This window comes from Pipistrellus kuhlii, unplaced genomic scaffold (genome assembly GCF_014108245.1).
Source record: "Pipistrellus kuhlii isolate mPipKuh1 unplaced genomic scaffold, mPipKuh1.p scaffold_m20_p_15, whole genome shotgun sequence".
NCBI lineage: Eukaryota > Metazoa > Chordata > Mammalia > Chiroptera > Vespertilionidae > Pipistrellus > Pipistrellus kuhlii.
In genome coordinates, this window is record NW_023425460.1 from 19226599 (window position 1) to 19238876 (window position 12278).

Consider the following 12278-nt stretch of genomic DNA (forward strand, 5'->3'; position numbering starts at 1 on the left):
CGCGCATGCGCAGAGCCGCGTCCGGAGCGTCCAGGAAGTCCACAGTCCGGGTTTGACAGCTGCTGGGGGGGGGGGGGGGGGGGCGGGGCGGGAGGGGGGCGGGAGGAAGAGAGGTAGCCACTGAGTCTGCGCAAACTTGCGTGGGCGGGGTCCCCGGAGCCCGGAGGCAGGGCCTCGGGAACAAGGAATCCAGGCCAGGTTTTACGTCTCGCCCTGTGTGTGTGTGTGTGTGTGTGTGTGTGTGTGTGTGTGTGTGTGTGTGTTTCTGTGTGTGTGTGTGTGTGTGTGTGTGTTTCTCCGGGCACTGGACAGGTGTTAGGAAGACGTTTGCCATCATCAGATTGTGTGTGTGTGTGTGTGTTTCTGTGTGTGTGTGTGTGTGTGTGTGTGTGTTTCTCCGGGCACTGGACAGGTGTTAGGAAGACGTTTGCCATCATCAGATTGTGTGTGTGTGTGTGTGTGTGTTTCTGTGTGTGTGTGTGTGTGTGTGTGTGTGACGCCCAGTGTGTGTGTGTGTGTTTCTCCGGGCACTGGACAGGTGTTAGGAAGACGTTTGCCATCATCAGATTGTGTGTGTGTGTGTGTGTGTCGCCCAGTGTGTGTGTGTGTGTGTGTGTGTGTGTGTGTGTTTCTCCGGGCACTGGACAGGTGTTAGGAAGACGTTTGCCATCATCAGATAGCTAAGATCTTACCTAAAAAACTAAAAATTTCTTGTCCGGACCGGTCCCTGCCAGGCCAGGTCCACCTTTTCTTGTAAAAATGCCAGCGGCAGACACAGAAACCAAGTGTTGAGTCCCATTCCAGAGTCTCTCCTTGCTTTCCTGGGGCACATCCCCGTTCTTCTGCCTTTTACCCAGCAGTTAGTCCCAGCTGTTGAGGACCTTGGAACCCGTGCTAAGGGGTCGAATGGGAGAGAGAGAGAGAGAGAGAGAGAGAGAGAGAGAGAGAGAGAGAGAGAGAGAGGGAGAGAGAGAGAGAGAGAGAAAGGCTTATTTTTTTTTAACTGCATGAAATTTTTTCAGTACTTTAAGGGGGAAAAAGAATGAACATTATTCTTTGCCATCTACAGTCTGAAATCAAATGTCAGTTCCATTTTCCAAAAAAAATTTTTTTTTATAAGAGTCGTTGAGGGCCACCAAACTGGGGAGAGAGGAGGGGCTAGGATTGGCTTGAAGGGTGTTTTAAAGGTGCGTCTTCTTCGAAGGCGCTGCCGGTCTTGACTATGGATTCTGGGCGGGGTGGGGGTTGCAGGGAGTTGATGCAGTGAAGGGGGACCTCCCAAGGTGATGAGTGAAGGGGTGGCCGCCTCCCAAGCCACCCCGGGCACTGCCGCTGCCGCCTCCCCCTCGGAGCACCGGTCTGACTGCCCGCTCCTCGCCCCGGGGAGCCCCCGGCGCCTCGGAGCGGATCCCGGGAAGCGCTGAATGAATGAACGCGCCCCGGCACGGGCGGCCTCGGAACGCAGGCCCGGGAGGGGTGTAAGGGGGTGGGTGGGTGGCGAGTGAAGGGCCGAGACTGTGCGCGCCCAGCCCGGTGGCCGCGGGCTGCGGGGCCGCGCCGGGGGTCGGCCGGCGGGCTCTGGGCATGCTCAGTGGCGGCGGCAGCGGCGGCGGCCGCGGGTCGCGCAGCCCGAGGCTCGCGCCGGCGGCGGCGGCGGCCGAAGCAGGAGGCGCTGACGCGCGAGGGCGGAGGGCGGAGGGCGGGGCCTGCGGGGCGGGGCGGGGCGGGGCCGCCGCCGTCAGGCCCCCGGGAGCGCGGGCGCCGCCGCCGCCGCCGCTCGGCCGCTGGGTTCCGTCTCCGGGCCGGGTCCGCGGCGGCAGGGCAGCGGGAGCCGGCGGCGCGCTCCGCCGGCGGTTGGGAGCGCAGCGCCCGCGCCTCCGCGGCGTCATGGGCGCCCTCCCCGGGCCTCAGCGGGCACCCGCCGCGGGAACCCCCGGGCCTCCTCGCGGCCGCGCCTGAGCGACGACCCCGGGGTCTCCGGCGCCCTCTCCCTCCACCCTATTTTATTTATTTTTCTTTTTACCCCCCTCTGCCCTCGCCGCCGCCGCCACCGCTCCAGCTTTACCGTGATGGCAACGGAGCCGCCGTCCCCGCTTCGGCTGGAGGCGCCCGGCGCCCCGGACAGGCGGACCCCGCCGGCCAGCGGGGCGGACGCGGAGGGCACCCCGAAGCCGGCGGGCGGCGCGCTCCGCTTCCTCAACGGCTGCGTGCCGCTGTCGCACCAGGTGGCCGGGCACATGTACGGGAAGGACAAAGTGGGTGAGTGGGGGCGGCGCGGGGGGGTTCGGGGGGCCCGGGACCCGGGGTGGGGGGGCCTTGGGGGGCGGGCAGCTTGGCGCCCGCGGCCGGGAGGGACGCCCCCCTGCTGGCCTCTCCCCCTCGCCTCCCCGGAGCCCTGCGACCCCGGGCCGTGGGGCCCCGAAAAGTGGGGCGATCGCAGGGCGTGGGGCGCCGGGGGTGGCGGGCGGGGGGGGGGGGACGAGAGGAGTGCCGGACCTCCTCCCCGGGGAGGGTGGGTGTTGATTGGCGGCGGCGGCGGTGAGTGAAAAGAAGGAACTTTCATTGGACTGGATGGGGAAGTCACTTCTCCCCCGGAGCACGAGGTCTGTTTATTATAAGCGGGTAGCTGATTGCAAAAGGGGAGGAATGAAACGCGGATGATGATGATGCTGATCTGGCGCTTTTTTTCGGGGCATAGCCGGAGGGTTAGGGGGAAAAAGATGGGGCTGTGTGTGTGTGTGTGTGTGTGTGATTACATATAAATGTGTGTGTGTGTGTGTGTGTATGTGTATGTATATATATATATGTGTATATATATATATATATATATATATATATATATATATATATATATATAGAGAGAGAGAGAGAGAGAGAGAGAGAGAGAAGGGGTGGGGGAGAGAGGGAGAGAGAACACGCTTGTCTTATCCGGGATTCCTCCCTGCCCCTGGGAGGTTTTTCTGATATCTGATGGATTTCTCCGGGATGCTTGGTTCCCGGAGCGGAAACTCGGATTCTTGGTAGGAAACCACAGCCTGCTGTTGTGCTAGAATGGCCCACAGGTCAGACCTTCAGTTATTCTCGATCATCTTTTTATAAGGCTGTATCATGGCATGTGGAATCTCTCTCCTCTCCACCCCTCCAACCCCCCCCCCCCCCACCTCTGTCAATCGTTAAAGCACAATGCAGGGCCTGTCTATCTCCGTTTTTCCTGTTGATGATTTAAAGTTCAGTGTAGGAACTCACCTAGCTTACAGTGTAGGAACTCACCTAGCTTCCTGGGCCGCAGTTCATTGGGGCGTCTGACGGGTGAGTGTGCGGATGAAGCAGATCTTAGATCCGAAAAACCACTAGAGACAGTTTGGTGTATGCTGGTAAGATGATTTGGGTTTAGGCCTTGAGGCTGGTCAAGTCTGGTTAAGGGACGAGCTAGAAGTTACACAGCTGCTGTGCGTTAGAAGGCAGAAACCAAGGGTCCTGCTTCAGGAGGGTTTTTCCCACCGTGCATTGTGCTTGAACATCAAGATTGTTGAAGATGGTTTGAATGGAGGTTATTTCTCGCTGAGCAACACTTCCCACTACTTTTATCTTGACCTACTTTTCTTTTGTTGAGAGTTGGCATTAATGATAGTGTTATGCAGTTTGTGTGTCTTTCTCCCCACTAAATTGAGAGTTCCCTGAGGTTGGAGACCAAATCTGTGAATCCTCACAGCCTTGTGCATTGGGCTCAGTTGAACTCCGGAAGGGGAGTGTCCGAGTGACAATCGCCCTTCCTTCAGTACACCAGATAAGGAAGTATCTTTCTCGGGGTGTGTAGATGTAAGGAAACAACCTTCTGAAGATGCTTAGCATGTAGTCTCGTGTGTCACTAAAGGTAATGAGAATATGAGAGTATTTAAGGAGAAAAGTATTAATAGATATATACCTATTGATTTATATTGATGAATTGTAATGATAATATTCCTAATACACTATTTTGGAGGCCCGAATAAATCATTGTTTCCTAAGGGTACCTAGAGATCGACTTCTAAGTAAAGGAGAAGAGATAAACAAAAAATCCCAACATAAACACAATCTTCGATGATTGTCACTTAAGTCTGTAACCACTGCTTATCAAAGCACGTATGTAATAGCCTATTCAGAGAGTTATCTCTGACTCATTACAACTATACCTGGAATGTGACTTAAAACTACATTGGGAAGAGTGGCTAAAGAATTTGTCACCCAAATTACCCAATTAAGAAAGTAATTTAGATTCTAGAGGAAGGAGTCTGTTCAACTTAAAAGAAACTTTCTTTTTTCAATCTTGTAAGACTTTTTGTTTTGTAAGACTAAGGGACTGTTTGTGTCACCAGTGCACAATACCTCAAACATACTCTGCTATTTAATAAATATTTGATGTATTTAATTCTCATTTATTTACACAATCTTGTTTATATTGTTAGCGAAGGGACACTGATGATAATCTTCCCTATTCCTAAAATGCATAACAAGATTGTCAGTAATTCAGAGTACAAGAATTTATGTCTCTCTACTATAATAGACCACATATAGTTGTCAAGAATATCATGTAGGTCATAGTTTGATTTGGCTGTCAACTGAAATTCTCAGAATAAACTTTCTTAAAAACATTGTATGAGTATTTGTTTAAAATTTTTGTTACTATCGGTAAGTAACCAGAGTTTTTCGATTTAGGATTGGTATGCTAGTGATTTTCAAAAAGGAGTTGTTGGTGTAAATGAAAAAGCTGTTTAGGAAAGTAACCTAACAGTGTGATCTGATCATAAATTCCTAACTGGTCAGGTCATAGTCGTTGTATAACTTTAGTAAAAGATTTATCTTTGCCTTAAGCAAGCCCTGTCATTTGTTGTTGTTTTTTGTTTATTTGTTTTTTTGCATCTAAGATTAACACACATTTTTAAAATAACCACTCTCTAGAGCACATAGTCTTGTTAACTATCCTGTAATTCTCTCCTTGCTTTCTTCCACTTTTATGTAATCTTCCTTAATTTCAAATGCATAAAAGAAACTGCAAATTGGCTATTCTGCAGAGTATTTGAAATCTTGCTTCCCAGCAATTGTCATCAGTTTTGACTTGAATGAACACTTAGAAAAATTCTCTACCGGTTTGGATGTTTCTTACATCGACATTGCCTTTGTTAAGTTAAAAACTAAGATCATGGAACCAATAGCATAACAGTACTTGAACAGAAAAACAGAATTGCTATAGTTAAGTGACAGTATTTTATCATTCTGATATCAGTTATATTTTGTTCTTCACTCAAATCCTATTTCATCAAAGTACATTGAATTTTTCTAAGAACCAATAGTGTTTTTTTTTTTTTTTTGTTTTGTTTTTTTAATTGTAAAAGTAGTACATGATCTTTTAGGGAAAAAATTTCAAGGAGTAAAACAGTATGTAGTAACCTTCCCCCTACTCAAGTGCAATAGCTGGTAACTATTTCTGGTGTGTCCTTTTAAGCCTTTGTTTTTGGGCACATAAACACGTAACACAATTCAGACTTTTCTTATAAACATATGTAAGCAACTTTTTGTTTCCAGTCTGTATTTTATCATGTAGTATATCCATATTTTTGTACCTAGGATATACTTTATTCTTTAAAAAAATTGTTTTATATTCTATAGTGTAGATATATTACAATTTATTCCTCTAGTGTAGGATTTTTATATCTTTATCATTTTTGTTATATTATGTATTAAACATTCCTGTATATCTTGCGCATTGTGTAACTCTGTAGGAAAATTTCACAAACGTGTAATAGTTAGCAATTTAAACTCCCAAACTTCACCAAAGTTAGCATGAAGTCCTTTTTGTTTTAATATTTATCATGTACCATTAATTTCTTTCAAAAGTCCTTAAAGATTTAAACAAATAGTTGAAATCTCATGTTTGTGCCCTCATCCCCTTTAGAATATAGAATAAGGTAGTTTATAGGAAAAAGGGATTTAAAGTGATACCTTTTTTGGGGGGAAACTCACAACTTTTTGGTTTCCTGGCCTATTTTATTAGATAATTGACTTAAAATAATTTCAAACTTACAGAAAAGTTGCAAGCATAATACAGAGAACTTAATATTTTTCTGAATATTTGACTATGCATTTAATTTTTTCCTGAACTATTTACTTAAGTGTATATTTCTGTAACTATAGCACATTTATGAGATACTAGAGGCCCAGTTTATGAAATTCGTGCCTGGGTAGAGTCCCTAGTGGCTGCCAGCTGCTGGCCAGGGCCTCCCTTACCCCAACCACCTGCTGCTGTTGCCCCCTGCGGGGGAGGGCCAGCCAGCCCCACCCCTGGTCAAACTCCTGGGTGGAGGGGACAATTTGTATATTAGACTTTTATTATATAGGATGGGAAATTTAACAGTGATAAAATGCTCTTATCTAATCTATAGTCCATATTCCAATTTTTCAGCTGTTCCAATAATATCTTCATCATATTCGTTTTTCTCTTCACAGGATCTAGTTCAATATCTTTTATTATTTAGTTGTCAAGTTTCTTAGATTCCTCTAATTTGTATCAGTTCCCCGGCCTTTCTTTGCCTTTTATAACATTTTCATTTTTTAAGAATATAGGCTAGTTATGAGATATTCTTTAATTTGGATTTCTGATGGGTTCTCATGAAATTCAGGTAGTGCATTTCTGGTTGGAATATTATATAAGTGTATTCTATTTATTTTTAAAACATTTTTTATTGACATTTAGAGAGAGGAAGGGACAGGAAGAAAGAGAAGCATGATATGAGAGCAAGACATTCATCTGCTATCTCCTGCATGCCCCCTACATGGGACTGTGCCTGTAACCAGGGCATGTATCATTATGGGGAACCAAACAGCAACCTTTCTGTGCACAGACTGAGGTCCAGCCATCTAAGCCACACCTGCCAGGGCCAAGTGTATCCTCTTTAAGTTATCACATCTGGAGGCTCACAATGTCCATCTGCCCATTATTTATTTTGATCATCTGGCCCAAGTTTGGTCTGTCTTCTCCAGTATATAGTTAATATTTTCCCCCTTTCAACTAATAAGCATCTGTGGGGAAATGTTTTAATTTTAAGATCATACAAATATCTGGATTCTTATCATACTTCACCCCTAGATCTAGCATCTATAGATGATTCTTGACTAATAATTTTTCTAGTGGAAAATGAGTATTTTTCTTCCGTTCTACCACTCCCTCTATGTTAACAGTCAGCATTTCATATTGATACTTTCCCTTATACTGAGGGTATGTGGTTGGAAACTCTTAAAAAGTTATTTGGATTAGGGTTTTGGGGGAGTTATTTTTAGCTCCCCCTTCTCTATGATCATATTCTTTTGATTCTTTTGTTTCTGTTTAGACTTAGTTCTTAGTTTATTTAGCTAGATATTTTTGAAAGCCTATTATAAAAGCCAAACTTTACAGAAAGGTATATCAGAAGTGTCACACCATTCTCTATTTCTCTACCCCATTCCTTAGCATCATCCCTTGTAGGTAACCAATTTATTGTGTTTTGATTTTTAATTTCTATTTCTTGTTACAGAAATAAGCAGATCTATATAGGTCTTCTCATTTCTTTTTTCAACACAAAAAACAGTGTGCTATATATATTGTTTTGTATTTTGCTTTTTAAACTTAACAGTATATCCTAGAAGTCAGAAATAACAGTTCATGGAGAGCGTCCTCATAACTCAGTTGTATTCTGTTGTGTGCATATACCCCGTTGTTTTTTTTGTTTTTGTTTGTTTGTTTGTTTTTCCAATCAGTTATCTGGTTTTGCTTCTGGATTTATATCTTTTTTAAGAAAAGAATGTTTTCTTCCTTAATCATGATAAAATTATCAAGTTCAGAATATTTAACATTTGGCTTTTACCATTATTCTATAATATTCTTTTATAGCAATTTTCCCCATCCAGGACTACACTTTGCATTTAGTTGTTAAGACTCCATTTGGAGTGGTTTTTCATTTTTTTATTTTATTTTTCATAACCATAGGATAGGCATATGGGTTTTTAGAATAGCCTTTAAATTAAATTTGTCAGGCTATTGTCTCATGATTGGATTCAGATAAATGCATTTTTGATAAAATATATATATTAGTTATGTTGTATTCTTGGACCATCCTATCTAATAAAAGAGTAATATGCAGATTGACCATCACTCCAACACACAAGATGGCTGCCCCCATGTGGACACAAGATGGCCACCACAAGATGGCCAACAGGGGAGGATAGTTGGGAGGGACCAGGCCTGCAAGGGAGGGCAGTTGGGGGCTATCAAGCCTGCAGGGGAGGATAGTTAGGGGTGACCAAGCCGACAGAGGAAGGAAGTTGGGGTGACCGGGCCCGCAGGGAAGGGAAGTTGGGAGGGATCCAGATCTGCAGGGGAGAGCAGTTGAGGGACCAGGACTGCAGGGGAGGACAGTTAGGGTGGCCAGGCTTGCAGTGGAGGGCAGTTAGGGGCAAACAGGCAGGCAAGCGAGCAGTTGGGAGCCAGCAGTCCTGAATTATGAGAGGGATCCAGGTTGGAGAGGGTGCTGGCTGGGCTGAGGGACATTCCCCCCCCTCCCTGCACATGAATTTTGTGCACCGGGCCCCTAGTAATATTATAAAACACAGAATGTCAGTTGTATTACTGGATGTAACTTTGATTTCCTGACAAAGTGTTGTCTGCCATATTTTCCACTGTAAAGTTTTCATTTTTCCTAGTGTAATGAAGTAATTTAAAGGAATATTTTGGGTGTTAAATATCCTGTTCCTAATCAGAGTTTTCACCCGTGTTAAAAGCATCCATTGACAATATCTGACCAACTTACTTATTGCTCTGATAGTTGCAGAATGGTAATATTCAGTCATTCCTGCTATGTTTGTTAGTTGATATTTTCCTTTAAGGAATAGTTCTTTCGCTCCTCTCTCATTTTTTTCTTTCTTTTTCTTTCTCTCTCTCTTTTCTTGTGTTAGTTGGTATTTTCCTTTAAGTAATATATATAATAGTTTCATCTCTCTCCTCTTTCTTTTTTCTTCTTCCCTTCCTCTTTTCCTCTCTTCTTCCCTTTCACCCTTCCTCCCTTCCTCATTCATTATTAGGTTTTACTAATAGTCTTTTCAAACTTCACGGGTGTGTCTTAGGCATTATTGTTGTTGCTCATTTTGATGCTCATGTTGTTCCAGATTTGGGCAGTGTGAGCTTTTTCAAGCTGGCTCCTTTGTCTTTAAACAGTTCCTTTTTTTTCTTTTCTTTGAAAGACATTTTCTCACTTTCTGCCATAATAAGATGTTTGATGTTCATCTTGCACTTTACTTGTCCCAGCCCTGGAATGAGCCATTTTTTCTTCAAGAAATCTGGTTTCTTTAGGGGTAAATGGTATTTAAAACTAAGATCGAGAAATGGCATACCATTGCTCCTTGCGTGCAGTTGCTGTTTGTCTTCTCAGCAAAATGGACTAAGAAGTACATAATTTTGTATTCTTAAAAATTTAAATTTATACCTACCTATAATTTAAAGCTAATACTGCAGGGTTCTTCTTTGCTTCTTAATTCTATATTTGTATCCTTTTTTTTTTTTTCATTGAGAGCCCTGTCTCCTCAAAACATCAACATATTTACTAATCTGAAATATTTAAATGTACCTTGCATTCTTGGAATAAAATCCACATGGTCATGATAAATTATCCTTTATATATTGCTGGATTAGGTTTACAAATGTTTTATTAAAGATTTCTATGTCTGTGTTCATTTGAGATAATGGTCTGTAATATTTTTTAAAGCTTTTGTTGAGGTTTAAAAAAATCAAACATATGCTGAAACCTGTTTGGCTCAGTGGTAGAGCGTCGGTCTGTGTACTGACAGGTCCCAGGTTCGATTCTGGTCAGGAGCATGTATGTTGGTTGCGGGCACATCCCCGGTAGGGGGTGTGCAAGAAGCATCTGGTCAATGTTTCTCTCTCATCAATGTTTCTAGCTCTCCCTCTCCCTTCCTCTCTGTAAAAAAATCAATAAAATATATTAATAAAAAAATCAAACATGTCAGCTTTGCAAAATATGTGGAGATTTGTTTACTACTTTTCTGTTTCCTGAACAAATTTGGTAAGATTGGTATTACTATTATTTTTCTAAATGTTTGATAGAATTTAGTAGTGAAATATTTCAGCCTATGATTGCCTCCAGATATTTAAAATTGTGAATTCAGTGTTTTTCATAGACATAGTTCAACTCAGATTTTCCATTTCTTCTTGTGTCAATTTTAATAATTAGTGTCTAAAGGATGTTGGATTTATTAGTGTAAAGTTCATAATTCTCTTATGCTTTTCATGTTTGTAGGATTTGTACTATCATCTTTTATTTATTCCTGATAATGGTAATTTATGTTTGCTTTTTCTTTTTTTGATCTTTCTAGCTAGAGGTTTATCAGAGAACCTTTTAGTTTCGTTGACATTTCTCCATTGTCCATCCTTATTTTATTTACTTATTTACTTATTTATTTATTTTTGCTCCTGTTTTTCCAGTTATTTGGGGTTACTATGTTCTTTTTCAATCTTAGATTGGAACCATTAAAAAAATTTTTTTTTTGTAAAAAAAAATATATTTTTATTGATTTCAGAGAGAGGGAGAGAGAGGTAGAAACATCAATGATGAGAGAGAATGTTTCCTGTCTGCTGAGCTCTTAACCCAGGCATGTGCCCCAACCAGGAATCGAACCACGACCGCCTGGTTCATAGGTTAAGGCTTAACCACTGAGTCATGCCAGCCAGGCTGGAACATTCTTTTTACTTTTCTGATACATGCATTTAAAATGACACATTTTCCACTAAGCACTAAGCAGTATTTTTTAGCTGCATTCCACAAATTTTGATATGTTTAGTTTTCATTATCATTTAGTAAAAATACTTTTCTAATATTTATTTTCTAAAAATATTCTAATATTATCTAATATTTATTTTCTAAAAAATATTTTCTAATATTTATTCCTTCTGAATTTTCTGTTCTACCTTTTCTGTTATAACCTTTAACATATTAGTTATGGTTATTTTAAGCTTCTTTGATAATTACAACATCAGTGTCACTTCAAACTGTTCTATTTGTTGCATTATCTTTTTTTTTTTTTAATAAATCTTTATTGTTCAGATTATTACAAATGTGATCCTCTTCCCCCCCCTCAATTGCTCCCCTTCAACAGGTTCCCAATCCACCCTCTGTCCTTTCCCCATCCCCCATTGTCCTCATCCATAGGTGCACAGTTTTTGTTCAGTCTCTTCCCGCTCCCCCACTCCCCTTTTCCCTGAGAATCGTCAGTCCACTCCCCTTCCATACCTCTGATTCTATTATATTCACCAGTTAATATTGTTCATCAGATTTTTAAATTCCCTTGGTTTTTAGATTCACTTGTTGATAGCTACGTATTTGTTGATCATAATTTTTATCTTTATCTTCTTCCTCTTCCTAAATAACCTCCTTCAGCAATTCATATAATTCTGGTTTGGTGGTGATGAACTCTTTAGCTTTTTTTTATTTGTGAAGCTCTTTATCTGTCCTTTGATTCTGAGTGATAGCTTTGCTGGGTAGATTATTTTTGGCTGTAGGTTCTCGTTATTCATCACCTTGAATATTTCTTGCCATTCCCGTCTGGCCTGCATGGTTTCTGTTGAGAAATCAGCTGACAATCTTATGGGTGCTCCTTTATAGGTCACTACCTGCTTTTCTCTTGCTGCTTTTAATATTCTCTCTTTGTCTTTTGCTCTTGGAATTTTAATTATGATATGTCTTGGTGTGGTCCTCCTTGGATTCCTTTTGTTTGGGGTTCTGCGGGCTTCCTGGACTTGTAAGTCTATTTCTTTCCCCAGGTGGGGGAAGTTTTCTGTCACTATTTCTTCTGGTACTCTTTCGGTATCTTGCTCTCTCTCTTCTGGAATCCCCATAATTCTGATGTTGGTTCGCTTGAAATTGTCCCAGAGGTTTCTTACACTATCTTCAACTTTCTGGATTCTTTTATCTTCTCCCTTCTGCAGAGGAGTGTCCTCTGGCTCTTTGTGTTCTAAATCTTTGTCTTGATTCTTGCAATCTTCCAGTCTGTTTTTAGGACTTTGTATAATGTTTTTTATTTCAGACAATGTTTTCTTCATTTCTTGTTGATCCCTTATTATTTCTAGTTGCTCCCTTTTCATATCCTCATAGGTCTCATTTATTTTATTGGCCTTTTTTAGGATATTGTTGAATAACCTTATAACTGTAGTTTTGAACTCAATGTCCAATCTTTTCTTTTCCTCCATCTCCTTCCTT

The 12278-nt window shown here is 42.3% G+C and overlaps 1 protein-coding gene across 2 annotated transcripts in view; it reads left to right on the plus strand.

Moving 5' to 3' along the window:
- Window positions 1-1719: 1719 nt before the first annotated feature.
- IPMK (inositol polyphosphate multikinase) overlaps window positions 1720-12278 on the plus strand; it is a 39429-nt gene continuing 28870 nt past the window's right edge. The window contains exon 1 of one of the 2 annotated variants that reach the window (XM_036438427.2): window positions 1720-2259. In XM_036438427.2, the coding sequence (XP_036294320.1) occupies window positions 2070-2259 (190 nt within the window). In that variant the 5' untranslated portion in view covers window positions 1720-2069. The remainder of the gene's footprint in view (window positions 2260-12278) is intronic. The other variant, XM_036438429.2, reaches the window with a different exon arrangement.